The sequence below is a fragment of the Aspergillus viridinutans genome (genome assembly GCF_018404265.1).
Source record: "Aspergillus viridinutans IFM 47045 DNA, scaffold_8, whole genome shotgun sequence".
Taxonomy (NCBI): Eukaryota; Fungi; Ascomycota; class Eurotiomycetes; order Eurotiales; family Aspergillaceae; genus Aspergillus; species Aspergillus viridinutans.
The window spans coordinates 313053-329927 of NW_025091224.1; the positions used below are offsets into that span (position 1 = coordinate 313053).

General features: G+C 38.1%; 3 protein-coding genes and 1 non-coding gene across 4 annotated transcripts; 2 read left to right on the top strand and 2 right to left on the bottom strand.

Annotated features, from left to right (window-relative positions):
* Positions 1 to 9156: 9156 nt before the first annotated feature.
* Positions 9157 to 9610, top strand: Aspvir_009242 (uncharacterized protein; the record flags this gene model as incomplete). The annotated part of the gene is made up of 2 exons (XM_043272391.1): positions 9157 to 9326; positions 9379 to 9610. The coding sequence occupies 2 exons, from the start codon at positions 9157 to 9159 to the stop codon at positions 9608 to 9610; spliced, it is 402 nt and encodes a 133-aa protein (XP_043128326.1).
* A 2541-nt stretch (positions 9611 to 12151) lies between these two features.
* On the bottom strand, positions 12152 to 12271 carry Aspvir_r0017. The gene has a single exon (XR_006253207.1). It is a non-coding gene; the product is annotated as a 5S ribosomal RNA (ribosomal RNA).
* A 560-nt stretch (positions 12272 to 12831) lies between these two features.
* Aspvir_009243 (uncharacterized protein) lies at positions 12832 to 14749 on the bottom strand (the record flags this gene model as incomplete). The annotated part of the gene is made up of 7 exons (XM_043272392.1): positions 12832 to 13072; positions 13167 to 13370; positions 13439 to 13925; positions 14000 to 14310; positions 14391 to 14497; positions 14552 to 14595; positions 14656 to 14749. 7 exons carry the CDS (start codon positions 14747 to 14749, stop codon positions 12832 to 12834), a joined length of 1488 nt encoding a protein of 495 aa, XP_043128327.1.
* Positions 14750 to 15065: 316 nt separating this feature from the next.
* Positions 15066 to 16861, top strand: Aspvir_009244 (Zn(II)2Cys6 transcription factor; the record flags this gene model as incomplete). The annotated part of the gene is made up of 2 exons (XM_043272393.1): positions 15066 to 15158; positions 15209 to 16861. The coding sequence occupies 2 exons, from the start codon at positions 15066 to 15068 to the stop codon at positions 16859 to 16861; spliced, it is 1746 nt and encodes a 581-aa protein (XP_043128328.1).
* Positions 16862 to 16875: the final 14 nt, after the last annotated feature.

The following is a 16875-nucleotide window of genomic DNA, read 5'->3' on the forward strand; positions in this document are numbered from 1 at the left end:
GCTCTTTAGGTTCTATTTAGGTTCACTACCCTAGAACCTGCAGGTTATGGGCTGGGTTTGGGCCCTAGAAATCTAGAACCCAAACCCAGTGGGTTGGGTTCTAAAGATAGGGGAACCCGGCCCAACCTGTGAAAATAACCACCCTACCTATAAGACCTTAGGATTCAAAACACCTTATGAAATATTCTATAAGGAAGGGCTATATATTCAAAATATTAGAACCTAGGGATCTATAGCATACTACTATAGTAATATGGCCTAAAGATAAGCTTTCCCCTAGAAAGGAGAAAGTAATTATTATTAGCTATAGCTAATATAATTACTATAAACTATAGGATCTGAATAAAAATAAGGCTGTATGGTCTAGGGATGTTACTATCCTTGAGAATAGGTTCCTAGATCCTAAGCTAATTTAAAATACCTCCATATTTGATTCTAATCAATATGATTATATTGATATAAAGGCTAATAATAGCTATATAAAGGAGTTGTTACAGAACACCTGCAGTTGACATGGAATGGTTGGATGAGGCTTATGGGGAAAGCAGCACAGCCTGATATACTATAAGTATAGGAATAGAGGATAGCTAAGTCACATGACTAATAGTCCTAAATACCAAGGATAGGAAAGGTCCTAGGAGAACTATAGGATAACAGGTCTATTATAGACCTTAGATAGATGGTCTATAAAGGGACCTTATAGAAGCCTTAAAGTATAGACTAGAATAGAGGAACTATATAAGGATGCTTATTACTACTATATCTAGAGATTTTAGTTTAGTTCTTTATATTTAATAAAGATAACTTACTTAAGTATAAGTTTACTAATCTAATTTATTAGTTATTCTCTTACTATTAAGGATATATCCTTAATAGGCCTTACTTCTATCTCTACTATTATTATTCTTATTATCCTTAATCTTAGATAAGATTATTATACCTTTAGATTATATTAGATCTTAGTTAGATTATTACATCATGTGATGCTATATACCTAGGTTAGTATATAGTAGGCTACCATAGAGGGTAGGCCTTAGGTAAGTATTAGATATAGTCTAGGGACTATATCATCTTATTCCTAAAGTTATTAACTAGCAGAGAATAGTAGAGACAGATTCCAGGGTGTAATAAATTAAATACTATATAGTATAAATCACTTTAGGAAGTTTAACCAACTCTTAATATTAAATATAATAGCAGGAAACACGCCACAGACCCTAACTAGCTTAAATATTAGAAGGGCAGGAGCTCAACAACCTCAGGCTATAATAGGAGACCTAATAGATATGGTTAGATAACTCTAGGAATATATTTATTAATTAGAAGGTTAACTTTTAGCTAAGTCTATTAAGATTAGACTACTAGAACTATTTAATAGTAGCAGATCCAAGTTATAAGCATTTATTATATAATTAGATATATATATTTAGATAAATTAAGAGAAACTTATTAATAAAATAGATAAGGTCTTATTCACTGCGACTTATCTAACTAGACTAGTATTTAATTAGTTTAAACCTTTTATTAGGGATTATTAGGAGCACACTGATAATAACTAGGCTAATGAAATAGATGAAATATTTACTAGTTATAATATATTTAAGAAATAGTTAGAGAATACTTTTAGTAATATTAATAAAGAGTGTAATGCTAAGAGGCAGCTATAGTAGCTTAAATAGATAGGATCTATAGGGGAATATATATTATAATTCTAATAGATTATATCCTACTTAAACTAGGATGAAGATATGAATATTACATAATTTAAAGAAGGCTTAAAGCTAGATATCTAAGAAAAGTTAATTTAGATAGAGTAACTAAGTATACTTAGCAGAATAATTAAATAAGTAGTTAAGATTAATAATAAACTATAAGATTTTTACATGCATAGGAAGGAATAAAGTAATTAGAATATCTTTAGTAGCAGGCGCACTATAAGTTATTAACTAAATAATAGAAGGCTAGCTTAGCCACAGAGCTAAGGATATATAGATCCTTATAGGCTATATCTAATAGAGTTAGATGTAATATAATCAGTACTTTCTAAGGAGGAAAGAGAATAGTAATAATATAATAAGTTATATTTCTAGTGCAGGAAACCTAGACATATATTAAAAGACTATAGATAATAACCTAGATAGGGTTAGCAGGATAAAATAAAATAGCTTAGGGTAATAGTAGACTTCTATACTACTAAAGGAGCTTATAATATAACTAGTACTATTATAGTTAAAAGAAAGAGTAATAAGTAGCTAAGAAAATTATATAAAGAATATATAACTCTTAATAATAATAAAATTAAGTAGGAGCTTTAAGAGGAAGACTCTACTAAATATAGAAGTATATAAAGTAATTAGCCTACTAAAGATCCTAGTATACTCACAGCCACTAATTAAGATTTACTAACTAGTAATAGATATAGTCCTGTTAAGTAGGAAAATATTATGCCTAAAGGAGCTATTTATAGGTTAATAGTGCCTACTAATAAAGATTAGATTATTAGTTCTAATAAAGAAATAACTAACTATAAAGAGCTAGATTAAGAGGATTTTCCTGTAATAGATTAGACTATGATTAATTAACCTATTAATCTACTTAATAAAGAGTATAGAACTTAGTAGGTAAGCCTTAATCCTAATAAGGAGTAGTCCTATAAGATTCCTAAGATACCTTAAGATAGTCCTCTAAAAGATAATTATAAAGCAGACTAATATGCTGCATAGCTATAATAGCTAGATAAAAAGTAGTTAGTAGAACTATAAGTATATTAATTAAATATATAGATCCTTAATAAAGTAAGATAAGGAGTGAAAGAATATATCTACTAGAATCTAAAATACTAGACCTAAGTAGAGTTATAGAATAAGTATATATCTAGATATAATAGACATCCTCTATAGTATTAAGAATGTAGACACTAGTTAAATAAATATTTTTATAAACTTAGAAAGGTATTAGAAAAGAGACTACTAGGACTATTCTATAGTAAATATAACTATACCTAGTATTTATATAAATATTTCTAAAGATACCTAAAATATTATAAAGTGCTCTGGATTACTTATTATAGTAATAATTATAGTATTTACTATAATAATAAGTATATAGCAAGGTTTTAGCTAGGAGTACTAATAATTATAATAGAAAATATTACTTACCTATATTAGAGACTTAAATGCTCTTACAGAGGATATAGATAATATCTAGATTATAATATAATATATTAGATAGCATATTTTAAAAACTAATATATAATATATTACTAAGGAAAGTTAGAGGGAGGATATTTCCTAGTACTAGTAAGAGATACTAGGCTACTAAAATAGAAGAATAAATACCTTTACCTTATAGTAATAGAAGTATAATATAGAAAGTACTTAAAACTCTAAGCTTATATCCTAAATTAATTAACCTAAGTAATAGTTAACTCAGGAGTAATAGGGAATTATATAAATTTAGGATTTATAGGGAAGCTAGGGCTTCTAGGAATTATAAAAGTAGTACCTAAACTAATTATAGACCTAAATAAAGAGAATTTAGGAACTCTCTTAATTATAACTAAATTAGGGACTATACTAATGATTATATTAAATTACTTTAAATAACTAAACTTTAATATTATACTAACAGGATAGTATAATATAGTGTTAGGGATTCTATAGCTTAGGAATTATAATCTAATAATTAACTAGAAGATAGGAAGTCTTTAATTTAACTATAAATACCTATAATAGGACTAGATTAAAGGGGAAACTAGGGCCTTATAGTATATTAGGTTAAAGAAAAATAATAGTAATACTAAATAGTTAAGAGGTGAACTAAAGAAAGTAATACTTAGCTAGAATATAATAGTAGTATTAGTAGTAATTAAACTATTATAATATATAGTAATAATAGAGTTACCAGGATAGGTACCTAAGGACAGTAAAGAATATACTAAGATTATAATACTAGAAAGTAATACCTAGGAAAGTAAGAATAAAGAGATAAGGTTTAGTTCAGGGACCTAGTATATTTTAGCAGTAGCTAATTAGAGCATAGATAAGACTTATAATAATAACCCTAGAAGATATCAGGAGAAAGCTATTAAGATAGCTCTGCCTAAGATATATTATAAGTTTAAGGACTTATTTAAATAACCTAAATAGTATAAACTACTAAAGTATAGAAAGCATAACTATAAGATTCTATTAATAGAAGGAAAATTACTAGTATACAGGAAAATATACTAGATATTAGGAAAGGAATTAGCAACACTAAAGGAATATATTAATAAATAATTATAATTTAGGAAGATACAGCCATTAAACTTACTAGCAGGGCATGGCATATTATTTATACCTAAAAAAGATAGAGGTCTATAACTCTATATAGACTATAGACCACTAAATATAATAATAATTAAGGATTATTACCTACTTCTATTAATCTATAAAATCTAAGATTAAATTCAAGGAGCTAAGTAATTTATAAAGCTAGATATTATAGATGCATATAACCATATTTAGATTACAGAAGGTAATGAATGGAAAATAGTATTTAGAATAAAATATAGTTATTTTAAGTACCTAGTAATACCATTCAGGCTTACTAATGTGCTAGTATTATTCTAAAGATTTATTAATAAGATGCTATGCAAATACTGCAACCTCTTTATAATAGTCTATTTAGATGATATTTTAATCTTTAACCAGGAAGAAACAGAACATAAGGAATATATTAAGATAATCTTAAAAGAGCTCCAGGGAGCTAATATTAAGCTAAAACTAAAGAAATATAAATTTAGTATATAAGAGACTAAGTTCCTAGGACATTAGATATCTATAGAAGGAATCTACATAGATTAGAATAAGGTAAAGGCAATCATTAATTAGCCTTAACTAAAGAATATTAAGGAAGTCTAATAGTTTATTAGACTTATTAACTATTATTAATAATTTATTATAGGATATATAAATATTATATATACACTCTTTATATTACTTAAGAAAGTAAAAGAGTTTAAATAGAATAAAGATTATAATAAAGTATTTAATAAAGTTAAGAATAGAATTATAGAGGCACTAATCTTAGTATAATATAATAAAGAAAAAGAGATAATAATTAAAACTAATACATTAGACTATGCAGTTAGAATAAGAATAACTTAACTAGGAGAGGATAGAAAACTATAGCTAGTAGCATTCTACTTAAGAAAGTTAATTTAAGCAGAACTTAACTATAATATCTATAATAAGGAACTACTAGCTATAGTAGTAGCATTTAAAGTCTAGAGAGTCTACCTAGAAGGAGTAAAACATACTATTATTATAAAGATAGACTATAAGAATCTTATATTCTTTATAATAATAAAGGAATTAATATAATATCAAGCTAGATAGGCTAAGATACTTTTATAGTATAATTTCAGAATTATACACTATAAAGGAATAGAAAATAGATAAGCAGATATACTTAGTTAATAACTAGATTATAAGCTTTAAGGAAAAATAATTAAACTAGTAATATTAAAGTAATAGAAAGATAGATTATTAGTATATAATTACTATACTCTTATAGTAACTATTAAGTTAAAGGAAGACCCATTAATTCAGAAAATTATAGAAGAAATAAAAAAGGATAGGATTATTTAAGAAATACTTAAAAATTCTATAGAAAATAAATATCTTATAATAGATAAATAAGGAATAATCTACTTATAAAGACTTATCTATATACCTAAGTATATAAGAAGTAAGATTATTACAAAGCATTATAATAACCTAATATATAGGTATATAGGGACTAAGAAAATAGCTAAAGCTATCTTAAGGAATTACTACTTCCTAAATATAAGGAGGAAAGTACAGGGCTATATCTAGTAATATAAAACTTATACTAGAGATAAACTAGCTAGATATTAACCTTATAGTAAGATGCAATCACCAGAGATACTAAAAAAACTATAGAAATAGATTACTATTAACTTTATTAGACCTTTACCAGAGTTAAAAGGGTATAATTACCTAATGATAGTCACTAATAGACTTATGAAATTCATCTATTTAATCCTAACTATAATAAATATAATAGTGTTGCAGCTTATAAGCTTACTTATAGGATATATAATTATTAGCTATAGAATACCATAATATATTATATTAGACAGAGATAAGCTATTTACATCAAAGTTTTAGTAATTATTAATAAATTTAATAGGAATTAAGCAAAGACTCATGACCATATATCATCTATAAGCTAATAGATAGATAGAATAAGTAAACCAGATAGTTAAGCAGTACCTATAACACTATATAAATTACTAGCAGGATGATTAGGTAGTTTACCTACTAATAGCATAGTTTATATATAATAATGCTATCTACTTAATAACAGGAGAAACACTATTTTTTACTAACTATGGGTATAATCCCATATTAATTAGAGAACTACAAAATAAAGTACTAATAGTAGATAAAGCTATAGATTTAGTAGGTACTATTAATTATTTAAGAACTTAACTCTTAAGAGATATTAAGTTCATAAACCTTAGAATAGTATTATATTATAATAAGAAGTATAGGAGTGCTCTAGATCTTAAAAAGAGGGGGAAAGTTTACCTACTTTATAGAAATATTAAAATAAAATAACTAAGTTAGAAACTAGATTATTAGAAAATTAGACCCTTTATTATCAAAGAGAAGAAAGGGCTAGTTAATTATAAACTATAACTACTAAAAAGTATATTATAGATTTATCTAATATTTTATATCTTATTATTAGAACCAGCACTGAAAAATGCAAAAATCACTAAAAATATAGAAATTAATAATAATACAGAACAGGAATATAAAGTTAAATAAATCCTAAATTATAAATAAGTTAGTAGAAAACTATACTATCTTATGAAATAGAAAGGTTATAATACCTTAGAAAATATATAGGAACCTATTAAAAATTTAACTAACTGCATAAAGCTTATCCAGTAGTATTCTAAAACTTAGAAGGTAACTAATCTAATATATTAGCTATCTAACTCTAACTAGGATCTTTGTGCATAGCAGCTAAATCAGGATTCTTAAAATCTAGAATAGTTAAATTATAAAGGAGCATAAGATAACCACACTCTTTTAAAGAACTTTAAAGTTTACATAACTAAGAATATTTATATAGTTTATAAACTATTAATTATTAAAGTATATTAATATATTTTTATACTTTATTAATTTCTTCTTAAAGTAAAACCAGATTAAAATCTCTTATAGTTAAGGTTAAGGATATATAGGTTTCCTCTTTCTATAAGGAACTCTACTCTTTATTACTAAAGACTTATTTTTTATATAGATAATTATTATATATATAGGCAGAATATTTAATGCTTTTAGAGTCTATTATAATATACAGGGTTGATAAGAAGAAGCATACTTTATATAGAAAATTAACAGGACTGCTATATTAATTAATTAAGTTAGTAAGATAAATATATTTATAATAATAATTATAGGGAATATAGGGCAATTTAATAGAATACTTATAAGGCATCTTAAAAGAAGATATAAGAGAAAAGAAGAAAAATATACCTTTAAGAGGGTAGTAGGAGCTAGAGCAGCCTATATATCCTTTAGGGATAAAGGACTAGAAAGGAGGGGAGGTGATGTTACAGAACACCTATAGTTAATATAGAATAGTTAGATAAGGCTTACAGGGAAAGCAGCACAGCCTAATATACTATAAGTATAGGAATAGAGGATAGCTAAGTCATATAACTAATAGTCCTAAATACTAAGGATAGGAAAGGTCCTAGGAGGACCATAGGATAATAGGTCTATTATAGACCTTAGATAGATAGTCTATAAAGGGACCTCACAGGAGCCTTAAGATATAGATTAGAATAGAGGAACTATATAAGGACACTTATTACTACTATATCTAGAGATCTTAGTTTAATTCTTTATATTTAATAAAGATAACTTACTTAAGTATAAGTTTACTAATCTAATTTATTAGTTACTCTCTTACTATTAAGGATATATCTTTAATAGGCCTTACTTCTATCTCTACTATTATTATTCTTATTATCCTTAATCTTAGATAAGATTATTATACCTTTAGATTATATTAGATCTTAGTTAGATTATTGCATCATATGACGCCATATACCTAGGTTAGTATATAGTAGGCTACCACAGAGGGTAGGCCTTAGGCAAGTATCAGATATAGTCCAGGGACTATATCACCTTGTTCCCAAAGTCATTGACTAGCAGAGAACAGCAGAGATGGATCCCAGGGTGTGACAGGAGTCTAGTCAATCTAGCCCTAATCAAAATAGACTATTGACTAGGTCTAATATAAGGGAGTCTAGTAAAACTAGCCCTGATCATTCTAAAATAAGGGATGTATTAACTATTCCTAATCATAGGATTGAAATTTAAATTCCCCAGAGAAAAGAACATAATAATATAAACTTCTCTATAGTAGGAGAAGATAGGGCCCTATTCACTATTAGTATTCTGAACCACTCAATTCAAGGAGTAGTGTCCTGGGTGCGGTAATTACATAAATTAGGAAAGTTAAACTTCATACACAAGCTCTTCATAGCCAGCTGGAGCAATATACCACACTCATCAGACCATCTTCACTCCTTCTCAAACTTATCCCAGCTGGTTGCCCAATCAATATGATCACTAGGCATCTGCAACTAGATCTGCGGATGCAGCTAGGGACTAGCGCTTCCTAGGAGGCACTAACAGCCTAGCCCTTCCTAGGAGGAGGCACTTACGACCGAGCACTTCCTAGGAGGAAGCACTAAAACCTAGCGCTTCATAGGAGACCCTAGCGGAGTGTCACTGGTGCCGCTGGAGAGGCAGCTAGGATGCTTCTTGAGAGGCGCCAGCCACACAACAGAAGTGCTGCATGCTCAGCTAGAATTGGGCAATTCCAGGCGAAGTCGGAGGGAAAGGTGGGAGACCAGTTCTTGAGAGAACCAGTCATACAATCGCGCAGAGAGATTGCACTAAAGCAATACACCAATCTAGACCTTCTGTGTCGTCGTTCGACCCTATCTACCAAATATATATGGCAGTTTCAACCGTCATGGAATCCTTGAAGTCCTCTCAGGTACCATTACCCATCACACCTCTTCTATCACTTGACAATTTTTTCCCCTTTGCTATCAGTATGTCTTGGGTTACTCGAGTTGGCCGGTTTCTCACCTTTTCCTGGAAATCGGGCACGACCGGCGTCCAAGGTATCAATGAAGCGTCAGCGCAGACTGCAGTCGAGGAAGCGGTCATCAAAATTAAAGGCTCTTTTCCTGAGCTCGAAAAAGCAAAAAACGCCAAAGTGGTGTATAGTTTATCGTTCATGGAGCTTGTGCTTTCTTTGCTAACATAGCAGTAGGTCAAGACCGCATTCCACGCCGAAGGCTGACGGCAGGAAAGATCCTCTCCACGCGAACTTTGAAATTACGTCGGAGGAGGGACAAAGAATCACCTCCGTTCATTACTACCCGAACCCACTTGGAGGCAAAAACGTATGGTTCTCTAGACCAAAATACAACGAGGGCAAAAAGGTCAACGATTACTTCCCAAAGGAAGAGCAATCCGGCAATGGATCTGGTGGGAAAGCTTGATGCAATCGCGGGGAATACGGTAGAGCGGGCCAGTGGGTCAGGTTTGGCTTGTTAGCTTCGGACCGCAATGCTTGAAGGTAGTTTAAAATTAAGTAGTTTAAAATTGATGCAGTGCACCACAATCATGAAATAAGTCCTTAATAAGTAGCTATCCCGCTCTGTATTTTGTAGTGCACGAGATAGCTGTAGGTGTTCCAGAATATCATCTCTGATTAGCTTATTCATCATTACCGTCCTGCACTCTAGCGAACAAAAATAATAGTGCAACAATATCAGTCATAGGAGTTCGGATAAAAGTAATAACGGTCCGATGTTCAATACCCTCCCTGTATTTAATAACGGTACGCCGACCCTCAGCTCCAAGAGCATCCTTATCTTCCAATGTCGATTCAGCGTTTCCTCCGTTCCAAGCTTTCTCCTTTTCCGTCTATGAGGATGGTCAGCTACGAGGGTGCTCTTCGTTCTGACCTCATTGATGAAGAAGATGGAGGTCCCAATTACGATGCAAATAAGTATTATCCTGCCTGCATTGGAGAGCTTATCCACAATAAATACCGCCTTATATCGAAACTTGGCTGGGGTGTCAATTCTACTGTGTGGCTGGCCAGAGACTGTTCACGGTAAGTTAACAAGCTATATTCTTTTTATGAAGCAGCACTAATAGGAGAAGATGGTGCTGGCAGTCACACCGGTATTATACTTTGAAAATATCGAACTGCGGAACTGCAGAGCAAAAGTCCGCCCAGGAAGAGGCCCAAATATCTCACCATATCTCTCAACTGAGGTCTAGTCACCAAGGTAGAGGGTATGTGCGTGTAGCAAAGGAGTCTTTTAGAATCCAGGGTCCTCTAGGGGAGCATACATGCTTAGTGTTTGAACCATTAAGAGAACCACTCTGGCTTTTAGGGAGGCACCTTGGGGAAGCTGGTGTCCCTCCTACTGTGCTGAAGCCCTTCTTGAAACTATTACTACAGGGCCTTGACTTTCTTCATACAGAATGTCACATCATACATACTGGTAACCTCCCTACCTGCTACTTATCCTCCTTGGCTTTGGTTAACAAAATAAAGATCTCAAGTCAGACAATTTCCTAGTGGGATTTGAAAATAGCAGTGTCCTTGATAGTTATATACACCACCAGGAAAGCCACCCTCCTCCATACAAGATATGTGCTGGTCATCGCGTCTATCAGTCACGGCCTGATTTTGGGCACTTACAAGGAGGTATGGGATGTGTGAAAATAAGTGACTTCAGTTCTGCTGTTTTTGGTGATCAGTCTTATAATCATGATATCCAACCCCTGCAATTCTGCGCACCAGAAGTTCTCTTAAAGGCTACATGGTCATACAGCACAGATATATGGAACTTAGGAAATGTGGTAAGGCCCCATGCAGTTTTAAGTAGGGTATGTTATGACTAAACTGAATAGCTCTGGGAGCTACTAGCAGATACCACCCTTTTTGATGGGATAGATCCCAGAAGTGGTAGTTACAGCCGAGCTGCTCACTTAGCTCAGATGATTCGGCTTCTTGGCCCTCCTCCATTGCAACTTCTGCAGAGGGCTGACCAGACTATATGTTCTGATCTTTTCTCGAAAACTGGTATAACTTTCCATCCTTAAATGGTTTCTTTGGTGCTTACGTCTCTCATAGGTAAATTTAGGTTTCTGGATTTGATTCCTGCAGAGGACTTCAGTTTCTCAAACCTTACTCCGTTCTTGGATGGAGATGATAAACGGTTGTTCATCAATTTTGCTAAAAGAATGCTGCAATGGGAACCAGAACATCGAGCGACAGCACAAGAACTCTGTGATGATCCTTGGCTGAATTACAGAGGTTGAGATAACTTCGTGGGACTTCCATTGGTCTACGAAGAGAGACTCTAGCTAGAGGTTAAGTAACCTTTCCTGGTACGAGGCACACCGCGAGAGTCGTGTTCAGCATTCAGCCGTCATACTTTGTTTAGGTCATAGTGCAGGGAATAGATTTGCAGCTCAGAAAAGCAGGTGTATGCGGTAATTCTTTCGAAGTTAATCAGAGTGGAAAAAGCCATTATATTAGCAATAAATAATGCTTTGAGGCTGTTCAGGTTGCGCTGCTTGACAAAAGGAGTGTCTCGATAAACACGGTGGCTCGGAGTTGTGGTTTTCTGGATTCGACAGGCAGCTACACGTACGGTCGTACCACTAGGAAGATGACCAGTCCCTCCGCCATGGACAACTTAGTGATCTTGCTGCTGCACCTTTAGCCATCTGGGACGAGGTGAGTTCATCATAACACAGTTTCCTCCCCATGGATAAGTCGGAGCGTACGGAGTAGATTGAGCTAGATTTAAGTGGTCTATGCTGCACTGCACCAAGCATGATGGATTGTGAAGAGAGCCCTGGAAAAGGACACGTCAGCAGAACAGGGGTTGAGTGGGGTTCACTGGGTGAAGAATATTCAGGTTCAGGTGAGCTTCAGGTGAACAGGGTGAAGAGAGTGAAGGTAAGGCGGCGAGGGCGCTAAACCCAACGAATCAAAAAAAATGGGTGATGAAAAAAATATACAACAGCCGGGATTCGCTGGTGGTCACCCACCCAACTACTAACCGGCCGGCGTGTGGCTTAAGTACGGCTGAGCGGACGGGAAGCCCTGTTTTCCACACCCTATGGTCGTATGTGCTTGAACTAGGAGAATAGCAGAATATATGGTGCCATACCAAAGATCATTTGCGAGTATCAATGTCGTCCTGATGATGGTTGAGGAGATGCTGGGAGAGGCATGTATATTGATTTGTGAACTTATATGACTTCACAGATCACTGAATGTCAGACACAGAGTCACAGAAAAGCAGTCAAACTAGTTGACTGGAATGCACTGCTTGGTAACCATGTATTATCCTCTGTCCGTGAAAATCAAGGTGTGCCTAGCATTTATATTATAGGATGCACCATACGTTACTATACAGGAGTGCCCATCTGATAGTACGCATCATAGAAAGATTGTAAATTCTGCAAATCTTCCAGCCTCGATACATCCCACATCTCGATGGTATCTATAATGGCTATTATCGACATCTACATTCATTTGTACCGAAATTCTGTTCCACGGAGGGCGGTGCCAAGTCTCTGTCCCCAACGACCCATTCCTCCCTGTGCTTACATAGGAATTGTCTGTGCGCTCCCAATACTTCCCAAGGAATCCAGACGGGATGCCACAGAGATATACTTAGGGCGAGGACTATACATGAGCAGTGCCGGATTTCTCCTCGATCTCCTTCTGCGTGACCGCGAATTCGGTGATATGAGGCCTGCCTTTGTGTGCTGGAATGAACCAACCTGTCTCTTTGAACAAGCGATTCATCTCTTCGAGAGGGATGCCCTTGGTCTCTGGCAAAAATTCCCAGAAGAAAATGGCATTAGTGACGTTGCAGATGACAAAGAGGAGGAAATACCCCCAGCCCTGTGACGCAATGGCTGGTCTATGTCAGTAACGAATACGTCAGCAACAATGTGACTGGAAGACTCACCAGGATCTGTGATCTGTCCGATCATTGTGTTGAAGGCGAAACTGACAAGGCAGCCAATGGCGACCCCGCGAGCTCGGGTTTTGGTAAATCAAATATCTCCGCGGGAATGACCCAGGAGAGCGAACCACAGCACATGGAGAAGGCGAACTGAAAGATCCATCCGAAGACGAGGAACGCCCAGAGGAGACCCACTTGCGCCGATGGGCCGACGTGGTTGAACCTGGCAATAACGGCAGCCGTGACAATGAAACTGACGGAGCAGGTAAGATTCCCAAGAATCAGGGGCCAGCGTCGTCCGATTCGGTCGATGAAGAGGACGGTGCACAGTTGACCGGCAATGCCCCAGATGTATGAAATGCCTTGGTACAGTACAGTAGTGCCTGCGCTGTCCCAACTCCGACCTGTTTGTAGATGCTCGGGGAAAAGTATTGTATTGCGGGGACTCCTGTCATCTGGACGGACGCCTGTATGGCCGTGACAAGAACCAGTCGCCGAAAAGATGCCGGGTCCTTGAAGAGCTCGTATAAACTCGAAGCGCCGTTTTCTTTCTCATCTTGGATCGTACTCTTGATCTGCTCATATTCTGCGAGAACCCATGGGTCGTTAAGTTCATTGTTGGAGTGCAGTTTCGCAAGCGTTTGGAGTGCTTTTTGGTGCCGGTCGTGATCCATGAGCCAACGGGGCGACTCTGGGAATAGGAGTATCAGGGCTCCTAGAATGCCGGCCGGGATGATCTGGACGCCGAGAGGCACGCGCCACTGATTATCACTGACAAAATTGCTGACCGTCCCGTGTGCGGTAAACACTAGAGAGCATTAAAGCCCGCTTTCATGTTGAGGTTGCTTGCGCATCGGGAATAATAAGATGGTCTAGACATACCCGCGGTCGTAGCCCCGAATCCAATGAAGAGCTGTTGCAGCCCTGTCAGCCGTCCGCGAATAGCAGGATGGGCAATCTCGGCTTGGTACAATGGGATGATCATCACGAGAACGCCGACACCGAGACCTGCAATTGACCGGCCGCCGTAAAGATATCCCAAGTTCTGGGCGGATGTTTGCAGGGCGCCGCCAAGACAGAAGATCAAAGAGCCCAAGATGATGGTCCAGCGGCGGCCGAGGCGATTGGCAGTGATGCCTGCCACAGCAGCACCGAAGAAGGCTCCGCCCGTGAAGACGGACACAACAGCACCGCTAAAGGAGAAGCGTGATCAGCTGGGGTCGACTCGACCAGCGGGGGTAACGGGGGCTAGGAGCTGGTGACAAACACTTACATTTCATTCACCGACGGGTTATGGAACGTTGCTACGAAGGAAGATGAAGCGACAGCGCCGCCAATGACGCCGAGGTCATAGCTGGTTGTAGCCGCACGAATGATCAGCTTTCAGTTGCAGCGCTGGATGATCAAAGGTGATAGAACCACCACTCCACTCACCCAAACAGGAAAGAGCCAAGGGAGGCAAATAGCCCGACGAGGAGCTAGAGAATTCTATCAGCTGCACTGCGGTAGGCCAGAAGGACTGTCGACCGAGGACGTACCTGATACAAATGAGGATTCATCGTGAGACTGAGTGATGACAAAAGACGGAGGCAAAGACAAGAGCTGATAAAAGTATGCCGGTGCCAGCCACATGGGATGATGGGCATGACCCTGGTAATTATAGATCTTCGCTTGATCTGGGGGGATCGACGCAAGGGCCTGCTCAGGGCTGTCGAAGCAAATACGGGATCATTTCGGCAATTGTTACTGCTGGACCAAATATGCTTCCATGGGCGACATTTCTCCGCAGTACGCAGTTGTTTGATTGATCTGACATTGGCTCAACATCGCCCGACTTTCCGCGGCTCCACAAATATGAGTTTATATGACTACTTAAACCGTCGGAAGTCGCCCTGGATTCCGCGCCCCTCCCCCGCCCCCCACTTCTCCTTACGGTATACCCCAGATTATGTCCCAAGACGCCCAGGAACGAAGCCATCGGGGAGCAGTGAGCAGAGCGGGGACGGCGTATGTTCGCGCGAGGACGGCCTCTGCCTGTCAGGTCAGTGATGCCCATTGAAAAAAAGTCTGTTTCTCATCGCATACAAGCAGATATGCCGAGCCCGGCGGGCGAAATGCGACAATGAAAAACCTTGCTCCTACTGCCGGAGAATTGGAGCAACATGCTCGTCGGAGCCTACTTCAGCCACGGCAGGCTTCGATCCGGCCAGCCTGGCCATTCTGGCCAAGTTAGAGGAGGTCCAAAGCACGGTGGAATCGCTGTCTGGCCGTTTGCAAAGACCGCGCTCCCACTCTCCAGACTCCACGCTAATTGCCCAAGGTTCCTTGCATGCTGCATCCATGCAGGCCCCGCTCGCCTTGCGCTTGGACCGCCATCTGCAGCGCGGCAATATCAGTCAGGTGCTTGCCTGGGACATTTGGCAGCCTCATGAACTCCCGCAATGTCTCACAGCCGGTGAGGAGGAACCGGGCGCCGATCCAACGTCGTTCAGCAGAGCACAGACGGCTGGTTTGAATCAAGGCCTTGATCTTAGCCTTTTTCCCGGTTATTTAGATGCTTTTTTCCGCAACGTCCACGTCTTGAATCCGGTGCTAGCCGAACAGCAGATCCGGGCTCAGCTGACAAATTTTCTGCTCAATGGCATTGGCTGGGACGCGGCTTCCTGCCTTCTCTTGCTCGTGCTCGCCAATGGGGCCTGCTCGTCTCAATTTGGCGAGCTCTCTATGACCGGTCCCACCGGTGGTCGAGATGAGAAACGGTGGGCAAATGCACAGGCCCTGTTCGATGCCGCAGAGAAGCGCAAGGACACGCTGTGGCGCAGCGACTATCTGACGCAGGCCAGATGTCACTTCTACAGTGGCATGTTCATGATGGTCTCGATGCGGCCGTTCGATGCGTGGCGCCATTTCCTCCAGGGTCTGGCCACTTGCCAGAGGTCGACAGCTTCGGCGCACCGCCGTAGTCCCCAAGATCCCGCCCAGGTTGAGAAGCAAGCTGAAGAGAGCATCTATTGGTCGTGTTGGAAGTCTGAGAGAGAGCTCCGCTTTGAATTAGACATGCCTAATTTTAGTTCGGCGGGATATGACCATCCCATCATGTTTCCGACTCTGCCACCAGAAGTGTTCGACCAAGAGCAGCTCCGAGCGTGGTACTTCTATCTCGCGGAAATTTCACTCTGGCGCTCCGAAATGACGGCACGGGAAACACTGTCAGAGTTCGCAAGGCAAAAGCCAAGTGCTTTGGAAGCTCTGGCGGAGCGGGTAGCTGATCTCGAGAGATCTTTGGCTTCCTGGCGGGCTTCGTTGCCGGATGCAATCAGCCTCGACGCCGGACTACAGAGCAGCACAGTAGACGTGCTGCACTTTGTCTTACAGGGTCGACTGACCTACAACTACGAAGTGCTGACATGGCCATTTCTGGAGATCCAATTGCTATTCGGAGCACACAGAACCGCCGGTGCATCTGAACTGGCTGCCAGGGGCGTGCGCGTCCACTACGATCGGCTCTCAATCAACCGCGCTGGGTTCTATTATCGGCACCATGGCACTTGGCTGATGCAACGCTCGTCGGCACGCAGTGCATGTATCCTCTTGGCGGTTGCCCGGAGCAATTCCTCTGATCTCCTGCCGACGGGGTGGCAAGCTGTAGTGTCAGATACAATCGCTATGCTCGAGTACTGGAGTGAGACGCCTGAGGATGAAACCGTTGTCTTTCTGAAATCCGCTTTTCTTGAATATATGTAATAGCGAAATCACGG